Source organism: Neodiprion pinetum, chromosome 1 (assembly GCF_021155775.2).
Source record: "Neodiprion pinetum isolate iyNeoPine1 chromosome 1, iyNeoPine1.2, whole genome shotgun sequence".
NCBI classification, from domain to species: domain Eukaryota; kingdom Metazoa; phylum Arthropoda; class Insecta; order Hymenoptera; family Diprionidae; genus Neodiprion; species Neodiprion pinetum.
The window spans coordinates 7,356,248-7,384,191 of record NC_060232.1 but is presented as its reverse complement, the minus strand read 5'-3'; the positions used below and the strand labels follow the sequence as shown (position 1 = coordinate 7,384,191).

Below are 27,944 nucleotides of genomic sequence, written 5' to 3'. Positions count from 1 at the left end.
ATAAGACGAAACCTCTCTTACTCGAAGAAATCAGCTTCGCCCCTGAGATTCGACTATATTTATTCTTTCTTCTCAATCTTCCGCCAATTCTATGAACCTTGCGAGGATGTATGCAGACATCGATACATCAATATTCGCGTTACGAAAACCGACGAGGCGTCTGCTAGTACACGTGTTAGGATTCACCCTTTTTTCCCTTAACGGCGAGGGCTTATTATCGCGTCTAGGGTGGATCGTGTTCCACATTTCGAATATACACAGAGCTCGGCTCTAAGGTCTCGTCAAAGTCCCCCTAACTCTACGCGAAAGCACGTGGTCGTGGTGGACTACTCGCGTTGTGCGTTCGTCCAGACTTTGCAACATCACCAGGGCGTGATTTCTTTTACGAGATTGTTGTACCCGAAAATCCTCCCGTTGCATTCTCCCTTCATTATCAAGCGTGCTTAATTAATCATACGCATCGTGTGAGCGGATAATATTCACTGCGCGTAAATCGAAAACTCTAGTATTATGAAGGAAATAATGTTTTTTACAAATAATCTACAAGTATAATAAATTATACGTGATATTATACGGTGTTGATAATCTTTTCACGTTTAATTACGCAATAACGCATTAGGTATACATAGTCATTCTTTCAACGTGAATTCGTTCACTCGATGGTTCATCTTTTCGTCGCTCAAGTCACGTTTCACGTCGACTGAATTATACGTCAGCAAGGGTGGTTCCGTTCAGGGGCTGAACGTTGCTCAAGGTATAATAATCATATTGTAAATTCGCGCGGGGCCATTATCAAGTTCACAATGGGGTAAAGAAATCTATTCGGACAGTCAAGTTCCGCGGAACTTTACTTAATTTTAGGTCAAACAGGTTATTTTTAAATTCGTTGTACCTAATAACGTTCCGCGTTAATGGATGTGGGTGTATACATGTGAAGGTGTATTACCTACATGCACGTTTCTCTTCACGTATATCATGCACGAGTTTACAATGAACACCCAGACGGAAGAATACAATGAGCTCTCATATCTACATACATATATAATGGTACACGTGATGCGGTATAAATTTGGACGAGGTGAAAATTAAGCAAGGGTTGAAGGATGGGAAAGAACGATATATATCTACACATGTCTTATACGCCTGGTTAAGCAGTAGGAACTATTTTCGGACCCTCAAGGTAATTCCTGGTTTCTCAAGACCCTTGCGTCACTTTGCACTATAATGCATGATGAATTTTCACCGATTTCTGCCGTTACACATATAATTTAATCGTATTGTAGCCGCGCGTGCGGCGAAAGATTTATTCACTAACTTTTGGCTAATTGTCACAGCTGCGATAGGTTACGTGGATAAATATCGTATTATTGCTATTTTTTGCCTTGCTCTTAATTTGCGATCAACGCGCGACTTACACGGCAGTTGGCTCGGTCGCAAAGTAGCATTCAATTTGTTATATTCAGCAGTTTTGCCGGCGACTAGCAGCGTACAACCTGAACGATTCCAATACAAGCTACTGTTTTTTTTTTCTTCTTTACTCATTTTTATTTGTACAAAACTAATTTTATACAGACTAATCCGCGTAATAGTATACCTACGGCTAAGAGCACATGTTTATTTTTATTTTAAAAATACCGTGAAACTGCGTATATTTATAATATAATATCTGGTCGAAATGAAATTCAAATAGCTGCAGAAAATTGCGGTATACGGAGAAATTTATCGAGGTAACCGATGTTTGTTTGTGTGAGCCGCATATGGCGATAATAAATACGGCGGAACGAGATATTTTTTTTTGTTAAATAAAACCAAAAATGTTCTATTCGTGATACAATAAATCAGCGGTAAGACCCGCAATTTGCAGTGTTAATTAAGTTAAATACAATTCATTCGATTTTGATTCGTTTTTATTGCTGATTTTACTTGGTAATTATTAAACGAATTCCTTCTCTACGAATACCACAGTAATCATGATAATAATAATTACGGTCCCCCGCGAATTTCACGAGTAAAATTCATCAGTGTATAGAGTCCGTATTTAAAATTAGTGTACCGTTATTATTGACGACATTGACGATATGTCGATAAAAAATTCACCGTTTTTCAACTGTAAAATGTCTTTGAATTATAAGTTGAGCTGGCCAAATATGATTGTATTTTTCATTTAATTATCGGTTCACTCAATTTTAGACAATCCTTATAATGTTGTGGCATCACGATTTTTTTTTAAAATGATGTATTATGGTCCAGACAATTCAATTTCATATCAAATTTTGAAGGTCATTACTTTAAGATTAACCTAAAATCATTGATTTAATTTTACAGTTAAAATAAATAAAATAAAATTGCAACTGTAAAATTGGAATCAGTTTACAAAATTTTTTGACAAAATTATTGTATAATATTTATGTAAAATTATTACGTGTTTTCTTCGTTACGATTCACTAGATGAATTCCAGACAATCCTAAGGGTGCGAGGTAACGATTTTCCTAACCGCGCATCGTTAAAGTAACGTTACCAACTTCAACCTCATTCGAAAACGCGATATCTCTGTGAAGAAATTCTCCGCAACTCGGGTTGCACGTTAGTGTATACATACAAAATATCGCGCTGCACATATTCATCTGCCGGTGATAGCGTTGAACAAGGTGCATAGAATTCCGCAATTCTCCCTTTCAAATGACTGTGGAGATGCAGTGCAGTGATGGTGGAAGTGCCCGCCACTACCGTTATGCCGTACAGAGTTCATTTAGGAGTTGCGGGTGAAAAATGGGGGAGTGTGGCCGCAAGCTCGTCCTCGGATAAGGGTCGGTGCTTTCAAGACGTGCCGTTTGACGTTTTCTCCTCCTTGCCACTCGGCGTTCGTTACTTTCGTCAACGCGCGTTCCTCGTAGAGTTCAAAATACTCGGAGCGAACGAAGGCGTTGCATCCTTGCCTTACATACGCGATAGTTTTCAATTTCACGCTATGCAGCGGTTTTGCACTCGCTGTGGTCATAATTGACGGAAGCTCGCGATAATGGCCACGGAGGAGGGGGAGGACCGAGAGCGGAGAGGAAATCGTGACACTCGAGAATTTTGCACCCGCCTTGTACTTTCTGCGGTTGATAAAGAGAATCGTGAATAAGGCCAAGACGACGGGACCCGGGAACGGCTACGCCGTGTCAGCGAAACGCGAATCATTCCCCTCCTTGATGACCTCGGGAAGATTATTTTTCTTTTTCTTCTTCTTCTTCTTCTTGGGTCTCAGCTTCCACTTTCATCCAGGCGAAATTCGGCTTTTCGTGCACGCTGCATGAGCAGGAAGGAATATTCATTTTTCAGCATAAGTTTTCGTAATCGCGTATTTTTTTTTTTTTTTCACGAGAAAATTAATCAAGCAGACTTTAAAATACCTCGTGTCTACAAGTAAAATTAAACACTGTTGTAATTTATTTTTTCAATACAGAAGTATTTCAGGTCTGGGAAATACTTCTATACCTGAAACGTGTGTACTTTCTCGTACATAAATCCCAAGCTTTTTTGGATTGTTGTAGTAAATAAAATGCCCAGAAAAAATTGAGGTACTTTTATACGGAGGTAAATTCACGGATTATGTTTTTCATTAAAAAAAAACGATTAAAAAAAATAAATAAAAATAACTTTACAGACTCGACGCGCGTTTTCATTTTCATGTAGGCTATGATTTTTGAATTTCCTGCCGAGGTAACAAAGTCGCGTTAGAGGTATGAAATTTCGGAGTGAATTGACGCTACTCCTCCACTACTACTTTAGTTTCATCACGTACGCATGGGTTTTAATCAACAAGTTTGCCGGTGCAATTTCATTCCCGGGAGGATCGTAACTGTACAATTTACTCTTCGCAACTCTTTTTTTTTCTTTTCTCTTTTATTTTTTTTCTATTTCTGTTCTCTTTCTCGCTCGTCCTTTTATACTTTCGTCTTCTAATCACGAGTTTGATAATTGAAAGGCTCAAGTTTCATCACTGCTAGAAAGGTCAAGCGTTGTATACGTAATGGCGTATCGATTACCTGATTTCACCCCAATTATTGATCTAGGATTTATCCTTTAGCGTGGACCACAAGATGCAATCCGATTTAAAAAATGATGCGACACCCTAAATCACGGTCCCGATGCTCCTTGCGCACCTGTCGATGTGCGACAGCTCGGTATGTCGGGTTGCCTAGACGCCAGGCGGTGCCCATCGCGTCAATTCACACAGGTCTGCAACGAAATCTTCCTTGAAAGAAAAAAATATTATAGCGATGAAGTTTTTAATGTGCCGAATCTATATCTGCTTTCCATTTTTTGCTGTCACGTATATTATTATATGACATGCTTTTTATTTTTTATTTCTTATTTTTTTATTTTTTATTGTTCAAAATTCAGAATTTGTTGTATGTTGGTTTTGCATTCACACTACTTTAATCTATTTAAATGGTATCTGTACATAAAAGACCAGAGACAAAAAACTATAAAACAACTAAAATTATACAGGTAGATAGATTTTCTAACGATTTTAATGTTTAAACTTTTCAACTTGATAACTTTTATTTTTATAAATATCGTTGCTATCATCAGTGTTCAATTATAATTTGTATTTTGTTTTTTATTGCTATATTTCCATTCACGAGCATTAAATATATTATCATCACACATAATAATAAGAAGGAGAAAAAATGTTTTTTTTTTTGCAAACCAGTGTCATCGACACGCATCTCCGTGCAAACTGCGGGATCTTGGGATTTCTATTCGTCGAATAGTCACTTGCTCCTCGGTCCTTTGTTGTACATATTGTGCTTTTTTCCGGCAACGATACAGCGAAATGGATCACTCGTGAGTTTCAAAGGCGAACGAACGAACGAACGAACAAATGAATGAATGAACGAAAGAATGACCCGGGCCATATCTATCAAGAGAAGAGAAAAATCGATGACTTAAGTAATAGAATCGGGGGGGGGGGGGGGGGGGGGGGGGGGGTATCTGCACGATATAAATGCCAATTATACTCGAGGCGAGCTGAACGATGTCTTTAGACGATGGAATAAATCGAAGTTGATCACGGGGATGAATTCCTGTCTTTTATTTCTTGAGATAATATTTTTCCTCGGGAGTTTTGGATCAGTGATAGGAAAAATACGCCGGATGAAACTTCCTCATTGTCTCGAAAAACATATGGGATGCAACTTGGCGAAGTTTTTTGTTTCTATTTGGAAGAAAATGTCGTCAACTGTAAATTATCCGGTTGGCATTTTTCAGGAGGCCAGCACCAGTGACGGCAATTTTCGTTCGTTTGACGAACCGGGAGAATCGAGTCACGTCGTCTCGTTCGCTGTTGAATACGTAAACTAATATAGGCATTAGCTATTCGGCGCAATTATACATCGCTTCAAGATTTCGCGCGAGGGTGAGGGTCAGGGCATTAGTGCCCATCTACGCCCGATCCCCATATAATTTCGGAAGCATTAACCCGCTTAATTATTCACGTTTAACATAAATTGACTCGGTAATCATCTCCGTTGAATATAAATTTCACCAATTTATTCGTCAAAACACATTTCCTATCCACCCTGATTACTCTGATTAGTATACGTTTCGCCTTCGGCGTACGCTCAATTAACGTACTTTGAAAAATGACGCGATATAAAACGGCAATTCTGAGCACCAATCACCAAGTCGATTCTTCACAGTGCTTCAGATAATCCGACGACCAGTTTCATATTTTTATTAATTTCAATCGCTTGGGTGTATTTATTTTTTCACCCCTGACACTCGAGGCTGTTTGAATATTTCATCCGATTCACGTTAGTCTTACTACGGAGATCCGCATCCTCGAGATGAGCCCTTGCAGCATGACGCGGAGGGCCCTTAGTGACCCGTGACCCGTGACCCACCACCCTTCTCTACCGCAGAGCCAACGAACTAGCTTTCGTACAGTGAGATGCGGAAACCGAGCTCGTTAACGCTCACGTCAAACATCCCGGAGGATGTTTCGCGTCTTTCCGTGTAACGTCGTCTGGCATCTACGGAAGTGCCTGTAAACCCCGGTAAAACAGTCTTCCACCTTCGTATTAGCTGGGGACATTGTACAACGTTGTTCTTTACACGCAGGTAAACCTGTCCTTTCTGCTAATATGAACAGCCGCCTTAATCAGTTTCAGCGTCGTTTTGCGGAAGTGATTATGTGCGTCGGAGAATAATGGCCAATTATCACGCGCGAACTTTGTGTTTTGCGCGTGGGACGCAAATCGGATGTTTTTATTTAACAAGAATAACTCCGTACTTTGATTGACAAAACTTTTAGAGGGATAAAATATCTAATTTAAAAAAGACACGTCTGTTCGATTCAAGATTCTCGTTTCTCTAGCAACTCTCTGAAATAGTAGAAGAAAGCAACGACAACTTCGTTCTTTCGTCATTGTTGACGTATACGTGCGTATGCATGTGTTTATGTATATCTATTCGTGGCATGTATTTAGTTTGCCACTTCAAGTTTGAAGATGGATCGGCTGAACCGCCTGAATCGGACGTTAGGATAGAGAAACAAACTGGAAAAACGTTTTTCTCGCGATACTTTTCACCACCGTGAAAAGAAAAGAGTCTGTCGGTCTATCCGGAATCTCGAAAATGGCAGAGTAAAAAATTTGAAACTGATAGGACTTGGCAGCCGAATGAAAAATGTTTGAAAGAAAGATTAGAAACAAAAATGTCTGAAAGACCAAAAATTTGTACATCTTTTTTAAAATAACTAACAAGGAGGAAAAAGTATATGTTTGTCGGTTAAACATTGAAAATCGATTTACTTCCGGTAAAGTCTCGAGACTGACTGTTTTTACAATAATACTCGCTGGCCGAGAAACCGTATATTTATAAACAAAATATTAAACAACTGATGTTTACTTAATATTCGGGGTACCAGGGTGTGTAAGGGGTGTTGAACACAACCTCGTTGCCATATCAACAATTTTAGAAAATTTTTTTAATTACCGAACCTTCAGAATGCCCAAACTCTGGTGTTTTTAACCGATTCTTACGGTTTCGAACTCATTCTCATCGCCGATCTCGTTACTTTACACAAATTGTCTGAATTCATTCGAGAAGTTTTACGTTACGTGCAACTTTAATTGTTAACGAACGTAATGATCTGTTGTACGGTATATACGTGCACGAATTTATTGATATCCATCCCCGTTATTATCACTAACGATCTTCTGGTCTATCCCTGTATACCTCTACGGTCAACGAAATGAGCTCAAAAATATTAGAAACTGCAAGAAAATACTAGAGCTTAATCATTCTTGAGTTTCGAATTATAAATCATTTCCTCGCATCGTCGTTATCGTATAGCTCATGACACGGACGTCAGAATTCGCTCACAAATTTATTTCAATTTCGTAGTAGGGATGTTATTTGACTTGTATTTACCATCAGTCGAGTAATTAAAATAACACTGTCGGAGATTTTTTCTACAGTTTTTTCTCCTTTCCTAAATTTTGATTCATACGGTTCGGCCGAATTATCCCTAATAATAATAAAATGTCGAGACACGAGCTGTGTTTTTTTCGGCAACATGGCCCAAGTTTTTTTTTCGCTTAGTAACACTTTCTCATCCCCCTCACTTCCATTCCTTTCTCTCTTTTTCTTCTTCTTTGCCGCGGTGATGTGGCTGGAGGATGCGAATAACGGGGTCGTAGTATGTGGAGAAAAGGAAAAAGTGGGTCGAAGCACTTAGCAACGGCGGTGGGGAAAAAAGTGGAAAAATATAAGTAAAAGTTAAAAGTGAAAATTGGAAAATTGAAACAACAAAAAATAGCTATATGTATAGACTGATTTGGAATACGAAAAAACGAGAAAATACTACGCAGTATATATATATTTCTATATATATATCCATCATGAATAAATCACAATTATTTTCTATCCCTGGTAAAATTTAATTTAATCAACTCATTATATTCGTTAAGAAGATTTTCTTTTCCCTTTCGTTTTAATACCAACAATATTTCGGTATTATATGTACTATATTAGGGTGTTTCAGAAAAAAATGATTTGCGGTTTTCCACCATGGCATCCCGTAAAATGTTTGTTTAAGTTAAAAAAAGGTTCCGTCAAAAATATGAGCATTTAACGTTATGTGGAAGATCGCGCGCAGTTGATTTATCATTTTTATATATATATATATATACGTTTTATTCCATTTGTGAAGTCTCGTGAATAAATTATTTTTCATTGCTTATGTCAATCATGATATCGATTTACGTCACAAAGAAGACCCACATTTTTAATATTAAGAGTGTTTCACGACTTTTTCGTTATTATTTCAATCTCATAAAATAGTTATAATTTAATACGAACTTTCAATTTAGGAGAATAAGATTCCCGGATGATGTATTGTTGTGTTATGGATCGTGATTTTTGGATTGAATATCCATGTCAAAAATGTTTAAAAAAGTGAAAAATGAAACGAGCGTGATCTTTCATATAACATAGAACGCTCACCTTTTCACAGAATCTTTCTTTTGACTTGAACGAACTCTTTAGGGGGTGCCACGGTGAAAAATCGCAAACTGTTTTTTTCTAAAACACCCCAACTTACCGCACATTGCCATTCTATCTATGATAGTTAATTCTTCTTAGTTGATTTCGGAAATTTCAAACCTTGGCAAATATCACTGACATGATTCTTTCGAACGGCTACGAATAAGCGCCCAAAAATCAAAGAGGCTCGGTGTAATTTTGAAATTTTTGGAACTTTGAGCGTCGGGTTTCGGACCATTCGAAACTTGGATGTTTCGTCAAAGTTTCATTTCTTTGCTTCAAGTTTGGCCATAAAAAAAGTTCTAAATTCGGCGCTTTCGGAACTTTGAAAATTCATAATTTCAACCCCGCCCAGAAAACTTCCAAGTTTCTCCTGGAATAACGAAAACAACGAAAACGCGACGAGGTTATTCGTTTCCAATCCTCCACTCAGCGCCCCGTGTCGCCGTATGGCCGAGCTTATCCCTGATATAATTAGCCCAAGCAAGGGCTTAGCTGCCAATAAGATAGCGATAGATCTCCTCCTCGACACGTAGCTGTACCACTTGATCGTATTAGGCGAGGCAGGTAGGGTCGAGTTGGGTCGAGTTAGCCGATGCATGGCGCAGCTATACATATACGCATGCTGCAGTATGTAGGGCGGACTTACGAGTCGGTAAGAAGTTTCCTCGGAGAACTTTAGTATCAGTGCAGGTCCGAAGCGAATCGCGTGCGAATCTTCCGAAAATCGCGAATCAATTCCGTTCTTATCGCCCTAAATTTCACGCACGTGGGTTCGGACGAGGGTCGGTGCGGTGTGATGTGTGAAACGAAAACGAAAGTGCCGGCGTGATATCGAAACATTCGAGGGAAACTTTGCAACGATTAATGACGAAACAACGACCGTGAAGAAATTCGTCGCGTTTAATCCGATACATTGATTTGAAAAATTATCGAGGTCGGAATTATATGCACGCGTTACGCGACGCGTGGAATTATTCGACGACTTTTATTTCGTTACATTCACAGCGATTCTCGCGTTGCATAATCGACTTTTGGGGGTGGTAATCGAATCGCGAGGAATTTTATTCACCGGCGTATTTCTCGCTCTTACAGTTTAAATACCGATTGTAATGTGTTGAGAAAATATTATTATAATATACCTGCATGCCTTACGATGTGGATGCCAATTGTTACCATCATTTGGACGATCGTTTACTTTGTGCAGTACAGGAATTATAGGCGGAAATCCGTACCCACGAATCTCGTATCTTTCATTCCGAAAGGTAAAAATTTATGCGTTTTACTAGGCACTAAATGTATTTAAATTCTTCAGTTTAGACGACCGTGGGAAAAATTCGGTCCAGTTTTGCTTTCACTTCAATTAAGGGAAATCTGTTTAGAAATCAGTTGCCAGTGATGTATAATCATGATCTTCTTTTTTAACACGGAAGTGAAAAATAATTAATCGTAAGAAATTGAAGAACAGAAAATAGAATATTATTTGTCGCTTGTTTGGATCTAGAGAAAAAATTAGGCTGAAAATTAGTACAGTTGACGCAATGAAACGTTGCGGTGAAAAATTACCATTTTGCAAGTTTACAGTGACTTTGAAGTAGTTAAATTTTCAAAATATGAATAAATTTTTCTTCATCTTGATTTACTGAATTTCATACATTCCTGAAACTGTGAAACAACGATTTTCCGAAACGTTAATCGTTACAATAACGTTGCTAACTTCAGCCTCGTGAGAAAAAGCAGGATATCGTGCAAAGGGCGCGATAATTTGTACTTGTAAGTTTCTGCATATTTTATCTGTAAACACGCAACCACGCGTACGAGTAAGTAAATGTCTCTATAATAGATCACTGGAACGGAGTGGCTGCCCAGATTTATCGGTCAACCAGGGACTGCCGCAGTTTTTTTTAATTAACGAGATCGGGGAACGACTTGAACGTCAAACAAGCCGATGCAGGATGCGGTCCCATTAATTGCCGTACATTTCTGACAATAACGCAAAAAGCTTCAGGCTGTAAACGATACGCGAGCTCACTAATATGTATCCGTAGTTTAAATACACTTCGTCTGTGACAAAAGCTACCGGTTACTACTGTAAGTTTCACTCGGAATTTGTATGCGATATAACTTTTACTGCAGATTACGATGCTTTCGTAACTCGGCTTGGGAATCACTCTGCAGAATTAACCAAGCAATAATAAGGATTACATCTGCATGCGATATTATTTTCACAAGCATTCGGTTCATTGTTTACCTTCTAATATCGCACACTTTGTTATCACGACAGAAAAGCTTAGTAATTTGTGACAAAGTTTAAAAATCGTTTGTCCGACAGTTAAACATCGTTTCATCGGAAATTCCATCCCCGTATCTGCGTATTTTCCGCATCTCAGCCCCACCGTAATTACAGAAATGAGGTGTCGAATCGTCTCGGACGAAAATCTTGGAAAAGTTCCCAGCGTTTACATTGTAGCAGATTTTTTTTATAGACCTACACGGATTTAGCGCTGATTTTGAGATTACGGTATTCCTCTGGAGTGATAAAGTTGAATTTTTAGTAATTTTCAACCCGGTTTGAATGAGGCAATCTTCCTTTTCTATGAACTTGGCGTACAGTCTGTGCAGTAGGACCGAGTCACTCGGTGCAGCATTAAATGTTCTATTTTCATTGAGTCGTTTTCCGCGAAGCACCATCCGCAGGAAAAGCGGAAGGGAAAAAACCCGATAATTGAATAATTTTATGAACTGGAAGTTGCGCGCTCTTTCCGTTTCCTGCAATGGCTGCTCTCGCCACCGCGACCCGGTATAGAAATATACTCAATGCTTTTTCAGTCGGTTTCAATTATTCGAAAGGAAAATAGAAGTATTTGCAAGGAAGAGCTGAAAGGCAAAAAACACAGAAAAAGCAATTGTTTAAAATGAATATTTGGAATGAAAAATCAATCGTTGAAAACACACTTTGAATACAAACCCGCGTATAATATAATATATATATTTATATAAAAACGGGAGGAGAAAGCTCACCACCGTATATAATTTTTTCGTTTCTTTCCTGCAAAAAGCAGGATTTCAATTTCATTTAAAAGATTGGATTTTTTTATTTTTTTATTGTTTATTTTTCTTTCTGTTCCGTGCAGATATCCCTCGTTCACAAGGCTATTAGCAATGTGGAACTCGAAAGAGCCCCGAAACGTGTTTGTGTTGCGAATGTGTAACGCGTATGTCGCAAGTAGAAAGGGAGGGAGGTAAATGTTGCGTTATTTTCAGGCTGCTGCTTTTCAATGGGAAAAATTGTCTAGAATTTGCGGTCATTGTGCATCCACGCTTCGTTTACGAAGCACGTATGTAACAGCAGAATTGAAAATCACAATGTTTCCATCCAGTTTTCATATTATACACGTTACGCGACAATTGGTACGTAATATCGCAAACTAATATGTTCCTTTAGAATTCGTAATTGAGGTTACAGGTGATTAGATCAGAATTTAAACTGAATAAAAATATGTAATAATATATATGATCCTAATTTTTGGTATATATAAGTATACAAAAGGGTGAACGTCTAGTTTCATGTATGTAATACGAAAAACTGTACAGGCAAAATCGAACTCTGAGGTTTGGAAACTTTTTCAACGTGCCTTTTTCTGTGAAAAATCAATAAGTGTACAATATTTTTTACTGTCACATTTCGTCCGTTCAAAATTTACTATGTTCGAGTTTATTATTTTGGTAGAAAAAATAATTTTTAAAACCGTTTTTAATCCGAAAACGCTGAGAATTTTGTTGAAAAAATTATTTTTAATCTTGCATGGAGAGAATTTCCAACTTTTCAAACTTACAAGGCAAGGATAAATTCTCTCTCTATGGATACACACAGGACGACGAGACTTATTTCCAAGAGCGTACATCCTCGGCAAGCTCGGAAAAATTGCGAGGCGGGTCAAGCTTCGAGTAGCGCCGTAAAAAAAGACCCTGCAGAGCCTAAGCGTGCTTCGTGGCTTGAATTTTTCTCACCGATTTCATCTATCCGCTCGTTGCTTGGCTTATATACGAGCGCCCGCCGCAAATTCTTAAATTTTTACAACAAATTCCGGTCGTTCTTCGTCAATATTCTATCAAGATACTCGCGGCAAACCCTTTGAGCGATTCTGTCTGCTCAAATGAATAAAAATCGTATTTATTATAGCGTGAAAAAATTAGAAAGAAACAACATTAAAGAAAGTCGAGTTATTACGCTGAAAATTACCTTTTTTTTTTCTTTTTATCTCAAACGAAAATGCGTTTTGATTTTGTGCAATTAAAAACTGTGTAACTTTATTCGGAGAGTGTTGAGTTAACGTGTTTTTGTTTCATGTTTCGAAATAAACACGTACATAACCGGATACGATGTCGGGAATTCGAATTTTTTAATTTTTTTCTAACGATCTTCAAGGTATTTCGGAATTTGCAAAAACGCGTTTGAGCAAGTCGTATATATATATATATATATATATATATATATATAGCTTTCGAACAGTCATACTAAAAGTAAATTAACAACCAAGCGTTAAAATACCTTTTTCTTGCGACGGTATAATTGTTGATTCTTTTAAATCAACAGTCTATTCATTTCAAAGGCCATTTAGGTGTGAAGGATCGAAGGGTGCAAGGAGCAGGGTGGAATACATACTTTTTTTTCTCTATTTTTCTTCGTCCCTTTTAATTAACAGAATTTTATTACGGCCACTTCTCTTTATATCATTGCATGTATACCTAGTTCCTTTTGCGTGGGTCGCAATCTCATCTCGCAATTCTCCGCACTCACGGCTCGCTTGTAAGTGATTTTCCGAATCCGTGCTTCGCGTTAATTGTCACGCATTCAGGGCGGTTCGCGATATCCCGCCACAATATTCTATTGTGTTTTCCTCCATTTGTTACCTCCGTCACACGTTTCTGCAGTATATAAATATATTGGAAAAACTAAGGTATATGTGTCATGTGTACGTGTATCACGGTATTTACTTATTTACTCGGGACTTTCCGCGCTTCTCGACCCCCCTGCGATCAAATATTGACAATTATTGCGCTAGCCTTTTTTATTTCCAAGGTATTAGACACTCGTTGCTCTACAATTATTCATGAAATAATTCATACTTTCCTTTTTAATATCGAATAATTTGCATCGCTCGTTGGTTCACAATTTTTTTTTGAGTTATATATTTTTCTCTTCTCGTTCAAGAATGTTATTTTCTTTACACAAAAATTGTAATTACACTTTGATGCGTTATGATAACTGGATGATAATTGAAAAATAACACTTTTCTTTTTTCCTCGGTAATTTACGTCGTACCGAAACTTTCAAATATGATCACGAGTTGACGAAATTACGTAAATAAGGCTCGATTCATCGGCAGTAAAATTTGCTCGTTCAGCGAATTATTTACTTCCGTGCAGATATTCAAAATTTCATCTAAAAGAAATATCTTTCGTTCATACTTTCAAGTACCTATCCATGAGTTAATCACTGTAAAGAAAAAAAAAAAAAACAAATTGACGGATTCGCAGGATTCTTACACAAGATGTGCAAAATTTCAAAACAAGCATTTTCGAACTGTCGTAAGTGTACACAAATAACAGTTCCGAACAATACAAAATGTGTGAAAAATCATATATTTAATTTTCATGATTGGGAATTTTGCTTCGCAAAAGTCTGCCTATAATTTCGCCCAGATTCAGACATAATAGGAAATTAATTGTCGTAATTAAATTCTCAACATCAAACTCCTACTATAATAATTATTAGAATTTTGAACCTGACACAGCCAAACCTTTTTCTTTCTCTCGCTCTCTGTCGCTCTATCCCTTCGCCCTTCGAAGAGGCGATCATCCTTATATGCCTACCGGTGTAAGGGATGACGAAACGAGGTAATTCCGCGGGGTTCGAACGAGGGTTTAGTGGAGAAGGCGTACGTCGAGGAAAGAGGAGGAGGGAGCAGCGAGCAGACGGTGTATACATGCCTGTATCGAAGTGCCGGACGGTTTACGAGGCGATTCTAACTTACTCGAGGCAACTTTTCAGTTTATAGGAAGCCCCTCTCGAGTAACGCCAACATCAAATTTAATTTCGCCCATTTAAGCTTATGAAAAGTTACCGCGGGCGGGTGCAGATCGAGCCGCGGCACGACGACGGTTGACGGGAAATTTTTCATTATACGCGAAAAGTGGATCTCTCCTTCTCTCTTCCATCTCCCCGTGTATTAGTGATCTTTTTTCTGCATTCTAGACGAGACTTGAAACAATTTTATTGAAAAATCAGCTCGCTTTTTCGCTCGCCTTATATCATTTCCCCACAATTACGTTCTCTTTTGATACGTTTGTACTAGCGATCGCCGCTAAGTTGAAAATAATCGATGCATCGATTAAACGAGTCCAAAAAGAAAATAATCGAACGTGACTCGATTGAATCGGTAAAAATTAAACGATTTATGGATTATTTAGAATTTTTTTGAAACGTTGCATTCGAAACCAAAATTTCCTAAATTTCAGTATGTAGTCTTAATAGCGGAAAAGTTTTTTGATAATTTATAGTTTCATTCAAAATATTTTTCAATTTCATGTGAAAATATTAATTTATCTTTCACTTGTTACGTCAAATAAGTAAGACAATGATAATAATAAAAATAAAATGATCGAGTCGGTCGATTAATCGAGTTTGAATAATAATCGATTATACCCGATCAATCGAGTAAAAAATATTCGATCTCTTAGTTTGTACGAAATTGAAATTATAGCAGCGCTGGCCTAACGAATCATTTCTGAAAAATCACCATCGTTGCATGTATGTTAAAATCTGCAAACAAGGTATGAAAAATTGTTTAGTAAAAATTTGCACGTATCCTATGAAGAAAATCTTGACATAACGTCACCGTGACGCGCAGCTGTAGGTATCTGCACAAGTTTTGGACCGAGGTCATAAACGCCGTGAGGAAATCGCGTTGGCCATAGTATGATAAACGTCACTGTGGCGTAAAGCCGGGATTGCGGTCACCGAATGACGTAGCGGTTTGAATAGCGTCCGGAAATAATCTTGAAGCGTTGGAGTAACAAGCCGTGGAAATGTGACGTGCAGTCAGTTCCACGGCCAAGCTCGCAAAGCTCCCAAGTTGAGAGCAAACTCGGGATTTACGGGCCGAAAAACATGCAGCACTGACTCTTGTTGTCGGACGAAAATCGAATGAATGAACGAATAATGAAATTCGTTCGCTTGTCCAATTTTCAGAGAAATATTGCGTAGCATGATTTTGATAACGTCGATAACGATGTCTTCACGATTTTTTCACACTCTTCACAGGTGTGGAAACAATTGTTTTTTTTAACATTACTACGCGCTGACTCTGAAGTTGAATTTTCATTATCGGTGGGTGTTGAAAAATTTCCGTCCTTTACGACGGAGGAACGAAATTTCGAGAAGCAAAGGACCGAAACAGCCGCGACGTTGTTTTTATGACTGTGTAGATAATTATTTCTTTCACTTCTCTTTACGTTGTTCAAGATTAATAGTTTGAAAAAAAAAATTTATCGTCATTCTTGCCTTTTATTCTCCACCCTGCATCGCTCGCCTCATTTTTTTGAGTAAATCACAACGGGGCGTAAAACGACGAAGAATGCAAAGCCCAAAATTCATCCGGCTCGAAAATTGCGCCGAATCGAAACCGAACGGATCAGGATTAACGAAGCAAACTTTGTCGTCCTGGTGTATTAGGCATACTTTAGCCGATAAAACTTCAACGCGAATTACAATACGGAAATCCTTACCTCCTTCTCTCTCTGTCTGTCTCTCTCTTCCTCTCTCTTCCTCTCTCCCTATCCGTTCCTGGGCATTGGATGATGTACGCGATACCAAGCCGACTGGCTTGTCGACTCAAAGCTGTTGTCAAATTATCGTTACCCTGCCAAGCAGTCGCGCCTAATTGCCGAACAGTGAGTCGATATAATCTCCCAGTTATGAGCGCCAAAGTTTCACCTAACTAAGTTTACATCATGGATTTTACCCCCTTTTGCCCCGCCCCCTTCGTCGCAACACCTTCACTTCCCCGAAGCATCGAAACTTCGCTTAGCTGATTGGTTTTTCCTGCCCCGAAAATCCCTGCGGTACCCCCAAAACCCTTTCTGTATAATGTATATGGTAATCGACGGGCAAAAATAATGAAATGATAACAGGAATGCAACTTATATTGATTCTGAAACGTGAAATAAAAATTTTCACGATGCGATCCCGTGGATTTGATTCAATTTTTAACAGTATGTATTCGCATCCCTTAAATATGTAAAATTCAGTGGTGAATTTATTTTGAGATTACAAATTTACACTCACACTTTTCAACTTCTCTTCTATTTTTATAGTCAGATGATATTTTTTTTTGCTTGCGAAAGTATCGCTAAATTTGCTTATATGTATAAACGTAATTTATTGTTAACTACGTTTTTTTAGTCTTAAATCTTTGACCAAGCGTTAGGTAACTCAGGCTTATGTTCCGGTGGTATTGTACGGCATGGTTTATCCCATTTTCAGACGCATTATTTGTCTCTGGCACCGTCAAAAAAATTAATATATCCTCGGAAATGTAAATTGGTTTCTGGCAACATTTCCGGAAAATTAAATTATTCGCACTAACAACAGTTTAAATTTAGGAACTTTTTATCAATTACTGTTCTTAGATTATTCTGAAGCTAAAACTTGCCATAACATACAGTTAAATAAGAAAAAAACGTAACCAGTTTTTGAAGCAATGAAAATTATAAATGAATATCACTTTAACAGCTGTGAACTATTAAATATCATGTATTTTGCTCAATTTTAAGAACAATTTGCCGTAGAGCCGTAAAGTTTCATGTCTGAAAATGATATAAAGCGTTCAAAAATACACACTTTTGAGTTTCACGATCCCAAATATGAACAGATTTCACCGATATCTCTTGGAATCGCTCTCATATTGATCGAGTAGCTTGAAATTCTGCAACTCGATTTTTTGGTACAGTCTGACAAATAAGCAAGGGTGTATGCGTGAATTCTGGGTAAACAGTTCGGAGGCGGCTTTGAATTTTCCCGCCAAATTTCCGGCCGGCTTAGACCAAAACGTACTGTTCGGATTTGGAGCGGTGTCGGGAAACCGGAAGGGTCGAGTTCGGCCCTCCGAGAACGTTCAGTTTCCGGACCTCATACGCTGCATGAATACGGGGAATCAAACTTCCCCATAGAAGATGGCGGACGATCGTGACGTTGTTCTCATCCTCGTCTTCTTTGCGCCCTCCGCGTGCGGAGAGTCGAAAACTCACGGTCAAAACCGATCCGGACCCCGGGCTTTACGCGCTGATTGAACTGAGCGGGTGGGCTTACATTACCTTTAATTACACGCCGTCCTGGGCCGCTGGACATTTGCAGCGTTTGATCCAACCCTTGCAGGGTCTCGCTTCCTTCCTTCCTTCCTTCATTCCTTCATTCAGGGCTCGCAAAGATAACTTTCCCGACAACTGTTGACGGAGAAATTTTGTCTCTTGAGGATGTACTGGGTATACATTCCCAACCAAAAGTGAATCTCGTCGACAATGTTGCATGCTTTGTCGTAAGATATAAATCGGAAAGAAATCAACTGCAATAAAGACGATGAGAAAATTAAATTTGAATAATCGTGATAACAATGCCCGAAAGTTATCGATAAATTGTTTGGCAAATTTTTCGGGGAATGTTTTTTTTTTTTTCTTCTTTTGTCATGTGAAGTGAATTCGTTAATTTCTCTGAATACAAATGAATTTTCAAAGAATTTTCTTATTATCTTGAAATTTCCGTGTTCGAATATTTAAAATTTTTCAAAATGGAGGAAAGATCGTAAATTTTGGATACGTTTTCGTGAAAACGTTGTATATTAATATTAAAATGTTTCCGGGGGATTGAACGAATAGCTTCGTAAATACAGCCTTTGCAAATTTTCGATAACGAGGAAATTCTTTGAAAATTTTTAAAAACTCTCCGAGTAAATACGACCAAGCACACCATAGAATTTATTGATTAGGAAGAAAGAAGTTATGAAGATTTTTCGAAAACATCTCACCCATTCGCACATGAAATTTACAGATCCAGGTATCAGGAATAGACATATATACCTATCCCACCGGGTGTCCCTCAGTATCGCTACTGCGGTCTATTTCCGGACCTGCAGACGGCATATCATGCAGAATTGAAAAGAGCTTCGTCGCGATTTTTACCACGTCTCCGGATACAAGGCTTTCCTTTCCTCTTCTCTCCTCTCCTCTCGCGAAGCAGTTGTTCATCTCGAATGTGCGTCGTGCACCTCGATCCATCGCAACAATTCCACGAGCACTCCGAAGAAAGGTGTTTCGCGATCTGGGTCAGGGATGCTCATTGCCCATTGTGCCCTCGCGTGTATCGCCGTTGTATTGCTGGCACACCGTGGTGATTACCCTCCCTGAAAGTCGGAGGGAGAAACGGAGGAGGAAGGAAAGAGCAAAGAGAGAAGCGACGGCACAGCAATATGTGCAGACAATAATTTGCCTACTGGTGCTGCTGTTGCTTGGCGGTAAACCAGGCGACTGGATAGTGGGAAATAATTTAGTTGAGAGGATGCTTTAATTAGTCCTTACCGACCGAGCGAAATGTCACTCCTTCTTATTGTTGTCAAAGCTCACTTTGCCCCAGTCAATGCGAGAATGTCGCAGTTAGCGTGATTCTACGTGCAATGACGCACGTAAATAACTAGAAACTTTTTTGTTACGTGTGAGAATAAGGCCCGAAAATATATTCCTACAACGAGTGCAGAAGATTCAGTTACGTGAATACATTTCTCGGCTTTGTTGTTGCGTAAAAGAAGATTTTTTTTTTGGATACTTGCATCCGGCATTGTATAAAGAATTTGCACTGACAATGAGTGTACTTTCATATCAGTGAGTTTCGATAACAGTCAAAGTAAGTGAGGCATTAGTGCGGTTGGTAAAAACTAACTATATGATCTTCCTAAGTGACGCTATTGAAATGATATTATGTTTAGAAAATTGTTATTTCGCCATGCTGAAATTGTTTGAAATTCAGTAAAAGAAAACAAAACATTGTATCGATACAACCAAAACTCGACTTTTTCAAATTGATTCCAGAATTGTGAAAAAGGTACATTTTTTGACATCATTTTATGTCGTTCACGTCACGATAACCTTACATTCGTGTGATAATTCGACCTTACGGTTCGGTGGGAACTGCAGGAACGATGCAACATTGAGGGGCCATTCATGACTCACGGAAGTCATGATTTAACAGTTTAAAGTCAAATTTAAAATCAAAGGAACTTGAACGACTGAATAATTTTTCGAAATAACGAGGAATCAATCGAAATAACTGAAATCGTTGGAAACAATTGCGAATCACTTGAAATCGCATGACAGTGCTGAAGAAATCTCGCGGCAAGTGTTTGGAAATCATGGATATCATTGTGAGTCTTACGGTGAATACCAAATGGATTCAATTCGATGATGTTCGATTGATTTTTATCATCTTATCACGTGCATTCGTTTATTCCGAGTTCACCAATTGACTTACGTTGTTAGCTCTGCGTTTTGGGTGATCTTGAATAATTTCCAGTGATTTCCTATGATTCTCTCCTATCCAGAAATCACTGAAAACCGTACAGAGCCCTGGGTAATTATTGAAAATCACTTGGCACGCTGGAAATTGATGAAATTCATTTGGGGAAACGGGGTGAAAATCAATCACTCGAGATCAATGTCAACGAACTGAAAACCGCTCGCAGGATTTCCAAGTGAACGGCACCTCGAGTTCAGTGGCGGAATTTGAAGCTGGGATACGAATTCCACCCAGACTTAAAAATTTCCTCCCCTCTCTGGCATCACGCTTGATATTTTATCCCGCTTTCGTGCTATTTTGTGCAACACGCGTTTTATAACGAGCTTCCAGCGAGCCGTGCCGCAAATGAGCGACGTCTTCTTATTCTACCCAAGGCCGGGTTTTAAAGTCGCTTTTCTCCGGAGGAGAATCGCCTAGCTTTGCGGGCGTAGCCACCCCCGAGTCTCCACTTGAACTCATACTCTACTACACCTCTAATTTCTCCGCAGTGAAGTTTTCCTCCGTAGTAATTAGCGGTTTTGCCCCGTTACTCTCGAGGCTTCGTAATAATGCCGACCACTTTGCTCGCCGTTGTTCCTCCATAGTCGTTGAAGGAGGTGCCCTGCATGGGTCGATTTCGACGTTGACGTACATATTTCCAAATATCGAACTCCGCGTGTCTCAAAGGCACAGAAGGACTCAACGGCCCGATTTTGTACGCAATTCCGCGCAAAAACACCCCAACACATTTTCATTTGACCTAGAAATGAAGAAATTGCATGAACTCTGCGAATTTACTATTGCGATTTCGTAGAATACATGCCATTTTTTCGTTTTTGCGCCAAATGTACGCATTATGTCAGTGCAATATTGTTTCGACAACCCCGATTCCTGCCCCGCTTTTTCACGCCGCTTATCCACCCCGGGGGAAACGCTCGGTCCGAGTAAACTTTGACAAATGGGACAAACACTGATACACATTCACTCGCGTTGGGATTGCGTTTTTTTTTATCGTTTTTATACAGAACCGTAATTTTTCATGCCGCTTGCGTCGGGTTTTCTCTAAAATTAACCCTCGTTATTCGTCCATCGCATATCTGGAACGTTTATTATAAAAATATTGAGTACATAAATTGACCGGAGAAATTACACCGGTCGACGTGAATTTTGAGTCTCGGTTCTTTTTGTCAAATCTTGGTTTCTTCGACGTTACTAACGAAAGAAAACATAGCGTTACTGGATAAAGTTTGTTTGCCATTTCAACCTGTCGTTACCTGCTGTTATACTATCAAAAAAAATCTTCAGGAATTATTTATTAACGTAAAAAAGACGAGAACAAACTTTATAAGTAATAAATGAAGATTTTGAACTTCGATGCACAGAACCAAAATTTATTCATTTACATATAAACCCTAAAATAAAAAAAATAAAAAGTTATTGTCGACTTGTATAAAAATGTATAAAAATCTAGTTTTCGCTCATCTCCGAGATACTAAAGTCTGTACCTTTCGTTGATTGCTTTCAGGTAAGTTATTCGCTAATTGTGAGTGCACGATCATCCTCCTCGTCTGTCGCTGTTTCGTATACCCAGTGCCCGCAACTGCAGCATCGGATGAAAATCCCGCACACTCCGACGAAACGTAACAGCAACGTTTTTATCCGTCGGACGTGCAGAGGCACGCGGTAAGTAATTTTATCCTCTCGCTAAAAGATTGGCTCCTTTGGTTACGCTCCGACGTTTTTCGAAACTCTAACCACGCGATTCTCGCAGCCGGTATCTCGAAACGATTTTTTACTCTTGTTTTATTTATATCCAGCAGTACTCTGAGAGTCGGGTGTCTCGATGAATGGCGAAGGGCCGTGGATTGCGAAAACTCGTGATCGTGGTTTTTGTTAATTTGCGGGATGCTCGCACATTTCCTCGTTTATTTGTTTAATTCAATTGACCTTAATCGTACGTTGAAATCGGCATTGTTTACACCGAATCGATCGAATCGATTACCGCGCCAGTTTTTGATTCTCTGATGAACTTTTACCGCTAAATTATCGCTAAATTATCCTCATATTACGTTACACGATAGCGCAGTTAAAAGATCGATCCATTCTGCGGGAACTTTATTCCATGCTCATATTCGACCCGGAAGAAAATCATTGCGCAAGAAGCTTTGAGTCAATCATACCTGTTTGCGTAATATTACATATGTCAATTTGCTCAGGTAACTCGGATTATATCAAATGAAAGCCTTACGAATCGTGAGAACGTTGTAAGCGCGAATAGGCAACCTTCCTTTTAACTTCATTACTTCGTTATCGTAGATACGTGTAATACGTTACATGCAATAAGAGTGTTTCACTGCCTGAAAACGTCGAGTTTCAGGTTCACTGTGAAAAATAATACAAGATGGTCGCGTCGCATTGTTTTTTTTTCTTCTCTTTTCTTTTTTCAACAAAAATTCCAGGTCTGAACAATTTCGATATAATCGGTGTGAAATCCCGCTAGCAGTCGTTCCCGTCTTCTCTCTTACTTTTCTCGTTATGCGTTTTCATCGTCGGGTAATAATTCAGTTCCGAAATCATCGGACTTCAGCGATGAAAGCTGCGGGCGCGTTTTATCAAGGCTTCCGATTCCAATTAGGCGGATCCCAAGCCGTCAATTGGAAAAGAACAATGCGAAACTTCCGAGGCACGTGTTGTATATAATGTAACAGAGAGCCCGTATAAAAATATATCAATTCCTTTTTGATTATTATACTGGATCTAATTATTGTTGTTATGAGTTTTTGCGCAAAATTTTACTACATGTACGATTTCTCAAAGTATCGCGCGCTTCAATTTAACTTCAATGGAATGTACATGGTTCAATATATAACGTGTTACACGTCATTGGACAAAAGCGATGTGCTCGCGGGAAAAACGTGACAGGAAACTCAAAACAGATAACCGGATTCATAGGTATCGCTGGAAAATAGTATTACGAAATGCACCGCGTAAGAATCATTATCGGTATAATGTTGAAAAATTAAATATTCAACGACGCGTAGACGTTGAAAGAAACGTGTTACAATAGATTTCTATGCACAGAATAAATACTCTTCCGAACACAATAATTCACAGTTAAGTAGAGCGAAACCGAACGGATCTCCTAAATTTTTCACAATTCCAAAGTGGTTTTTGGAACGAAGCATCGGCATCTGAGCCGTCGTTAAAACTTTCAGTACTTCCTCTTTTTCAACGTTTCAAAGAGATTTTCCCAGCTTGCGAACACGTGTATTAATTTATAAATTTATGAAATACTCAATGCGGGACCACGTCGTAGAGAGAGAGAGAGAGAGAGAGAGAGAGACAAAATTGAGGTGATCCTTTAGAGAGAAATTTTTCCCCAAGACACCTTCAGAGTGTTTATGGAGATGGGGGTCGTTCGAGTAAGGGGTTGATAGTTGACCGATAATAAAGGTGAGGGGCGGAGGGGTTCAGTTGGTTGTTAACGGCACGCACGAGCTGATCGCTGCCACTCGACCATCGGCATGACAATGCTCGGCTCGTAAAGCACTTCTATTAGCCAAGGGTCAACCGGCGTTCGTTCCATCCTCCCCATTCCATCCCCATTCCCATCCCCATGGAATCCCCACGGCGTCATACACTCAAAATCGAGAATATCTCGCCGTTCCATAGAGCCGGGGAAATGGCAGTTCGGATAGAAGGGTGCGGGTGGCACATGTAAATCATCCCCTTGGCATTGCACCGTTGTCCCAGTTGCGCGAGGCTCGCGTAGCGCGTGTTCGTGTCGCCCCCGTTGCATCTAATGACAGGGTGAACCGCGGATAATACCGATAAATCGGACCAGCATTTCCTTTTTACGGATAACGATTAATCGGTGTAATTGTAACGATGATTGGCGTGATCGTTTTGTTTCCAAAGATTTTTCTTTTCATTGCAAATTATTATTAATCGACGAGTAGCAGGCGGCGTATGTCATGATAATAAAAATGCATTATACGCGCGTACGTATTAATCATAGACGGAATCTTGAACGCGAGGTAATTCGATCTCTGTTTTTCACATTTTTTTAGGCAAAAAACAAAAATACAATTGGAAATACGAAAATGCTTGTAAATAAACACAAGATTAGAGTAGGTTGATGTATGCACGTGAGGGAAGGGAAGGAACAAACGTAAAAGCAAAAGGTACGCGATGTAATACCTGTATTACAGCCGTATCGCACGGATATAAATGTGTGCCTACGTTATGTACACATCTACATACATAGGATACATTATACACACTTGTGAAGAATGCTGAGAGTTATTGCAATTCATGATCACGCGAGAGTTATTCGCGTGCATATATGTCCTGCGAGTCTGCAGGTATACGCATTATATTGTATGTACAGGTAAGTGCGTCTCTCGTCGGAAAGAATTTATTTATTTCACCCTCCGACCCGTTTCGCCCTCTCACCGGTATTATTTCTCTACACCTATGTACGTACGCGAAACTGAGGTAGAGCAGAAAACTATGTGCCGGATGTATGTACGTTGTACGTATATTCGACACAGGAATACTTCTTCCAGTCATACCTATACGTATATGGGGCATTCCGTGATATCTCGGTCAATATTCTACGTCAATGTCTCGGATTGGCTTTGTAATTTTTTTTATGAAAGTACACGACGAAAAATGCAAGCGCAATTTTTTACAGAATTTTGTCCTTTGATGTTATGAAATCTCCATGTTTTAATAGCTGTCAAAAGTTTTGTTGTACTTTATGAGATTTTTCCTAATTATTTCAGATTATAGAAAGTGGGTTTTTTTTTCCAAGTTTTGTAAATCGTGCTTCAGAAACGCCGAATGGAAAAATTTTGGAAAATATTGCGGTTGTGTTTTTCGTTACGTACTTTCATGCAAAAGATTGTAAAGCCAACCTGAGACATCGGTGTAGAACCTTGATCGAGATGTCACGGAATGCCCCATATGTATGTAATACACGTGTACGAAAATTCGTTTTTTTTTTTTCACATTTTCGCGTCCTGGCAGCGCAGGGGTGTCGAATTATTACACTCGTTAAAATAATGTAATACGAGAAAGAAAAAAATAAAACAACACCTGTATAATATGTATGTTATTATAATTTTATACAATTTCTGGGTATACGCGAACACAATTTCCACGCGAGTAATAAAACATTTTTTTTTTCCGTTCACGGTACCTCCGTTATAGTTGTATATATATATGTATATAGGTAAAGCCATTTCGGAGCATGAATTTTAATTTCTTTTTCTTCACAATGGAACAGTATGAAGAAAAAAGTAAAAATTTAAAGTAAATTAACGAGAGCTTTTGATGTATTTTAAAAAGGTAAATCAATTTCAATCGATGTATCATGCATATTACATACGTAGGTGCGTACAAAGAAATCGTGGATGAAATCGCGCATAAAATTATCCGAATCGTTATTTAATTTTAACGCTATAATCAATTTTGTTTTCATTTTCTAACCTAGCTTTCATTCGGTTTTCTCATTTTCTCGCTTTCCCGCCAGTAACACCACCGCGCCGAGACTGTCGCATGTCGTATCTGTTTAACACTGTGACGTGTCGTTGAAAGCAGGCGTGCATACACGCCTACCTCGCGTGCGCTTTAAGCCGAGATAGATTAAATTTACCTTCCGAAAGCTCTCGGTTCATCATTGCCACCGACAAAAGCGAGAGCAAGCTATTCCGGCAAAAACGATGGCTACTAAAGGCGCCCGCCGCCGTTTGTTTCCCGCTCTCTTTCTCTGATCGCTGCAATCGCATCTAACTTACATCTGATATTCACGGCAGGTTTCATCTAGTTTGAGCTGTCAGGTTTTTTCTTTCTTTTGGGTACGAGCGGTAAAATTTTATTCACGAAATACGGAGTTACAAATTTGTATCGAGATTATGAATGATTCTTGCCTCGCAAATTCATCAACTTATACCTAATATATATATATATATATGTAATGTACCTTGTTGAAACTATATGGGTAATTAACTTTTCTGAAGAATTAGACACGATTTACGCTTCGCTAATTCAAGTTATCGAAGAATATGCGAGTAGGTACGTGCATACCTGCTCGAATTGCAATAATTACAGTACGTCTTGAGTTAGTCCTTTCATAAACAATTCGGATTTATGAACCGGAAAAATTCGTTTACCAAGAAGAATTCAGATTTAAGAAATATCATTCATCCTCCTTGACAAAAATGAAATTAAATAAAATTCTTATCTGACAGTTGGAAATATGACGTATAATTTTTACGATTTGCGGCTTAAGATAAGGCTGGTCGTCGGTGAGTTTATGAGTTCCGACGAAAACGGGGCCGGGGAACTCCGGAATGTATTGATTACGAAGTGAGCGCTCCTAACTCGCGCAGGGATTGAAATATCTAGAGGCTAGAGAGGTCGTACATACTTCTAACCCCCACCCCCAGCCGCCCTCCTACCCCACCGCGAAAAACGGGAGTGACGTCGAGGGCCATGCCTGACCTATCTACTTCTTCGCCCCCTCCCTGTGAGGGGAGTCAAGTGCTTTTTTCCACCCACGCGTTGTTATTCCGTTAAACTGTCGAGGCCCTGCGCAAACTTACGGAGGATGAATACATATGCGTCTGTATTGCAGAGACGGGCCGACGTTGCCTGTGCGAATATGTACATTTCATATATCCATGCGTACAATTGCTTGGGCCTCGAATTTTTCTCACCCTTCCATTTTTTTTCTTTTTTTTTTCCTTTTTCTTTTTTCAAACTTATCCTCTCTTCGTTCGTTGTTTATCTGATTACGTCAATTAATTTTTCACCTCCGACTCTGTGAGTGTGTTATTTCTGTTGATATTTGCTTTCTTTTTTTTTTTTTCTTTTCATCCACCCGCGGGCTTCGTTCCGCAGAATTGATAACCGAAGGATGAAAAAATATCAATCGTTAGATTCTTGTGATAATTGGAAAACATCGCTTATCATAATGCAGCGAAAATAAGACGAAAGATGCGGGAAAAAAAATTAATTCTGAAAGGTACAAAAGTTTTTTGCAATACCTAACAGGTTCTTTTTACCGTTCTTAATACGGTCATACGTGTCGAACAAATTCTTTTCTTCCGTGTTCAGATTGATTGATAAAACTGTTGAGGCACGTTTATGGTACACACGTCAACCTCTGTGAACCCATTTGCGTGTTGATTGGTGAGAGTGATTCAATTCGGCATCGAAATTTCGTTGAAAAGAAATTTCCGCACATAGTCTCGATTAAATCATGGTCGCGATGATCTTTGAATATATTTCTACTTACTCGCTACACATTATACGCCGTTTATTGTCACGCGTGTTGCACGATATCCCCCGGGTTGTTTATTTATTTATTAACGACGTTGATAATCATCGTTTTAACATACGGGAAAAACGAAAATTGAAATATCGCGCAAGCTCAACGCAAACTTTTGCTATTGTTGCACGAGACGACCGGGACCAATGCCTAAATCGATTCGCGCACGACCTTATTCGTATATCATCGTTTTACTGATTCACGTCCGACCCTCTTCACTCCGGCATTATTGTCAAACAATAATACTGGATTTGAATCGACCCTACGTTGAGGGTGAAAACCGGGCAGGGGTAAAAGCTCCGAATTGAGTAATTCTCTTTTTCCCAAATCGTGCCTCCGACAGATCGAAACGGTTCTTTTTTTCCCCTCATTATAAATCCAACATTCGTACAGTCTCTTCGCAAAATAATTGAAAAACTTGTGGCGAAAGTTCGAAGAATGGTTAAAAAAAGACAAGCTATCTA

At 39.0% G+C, this 27,944-nt stretch overlaps 1 protein-coding gene across 3 annotated transcripts in view; it reads left to right on the top strand.

The window, feature by feature from the left end:
* Positions 1–27,944, top strand: part of dlg1 (discs large 1) — a 390,478-nt gene that overhangs the window by 3,153 nt on the left and 359,381 nt on the right. Inside the window, exon 1 of one of the 3 annotated variants that reach the window (XM_069135124.1) lies at positions 9,653–9,804. The exons of the other annotated variants lie outside the window; for them this stretch is intronic. Within the exon in view, the coding sequence (XP_068991225.1) occupies positions 9,696–9,804 (109 nt within the window). The 5' untranslated portion in view covers positions 9,653–9,695. Of the gene's footprint in view, positions 1–9,652; positions 9,805–27,944 lie in introns of those variants that run through there. 3 annotated transcript variants of the gene reach the window in all.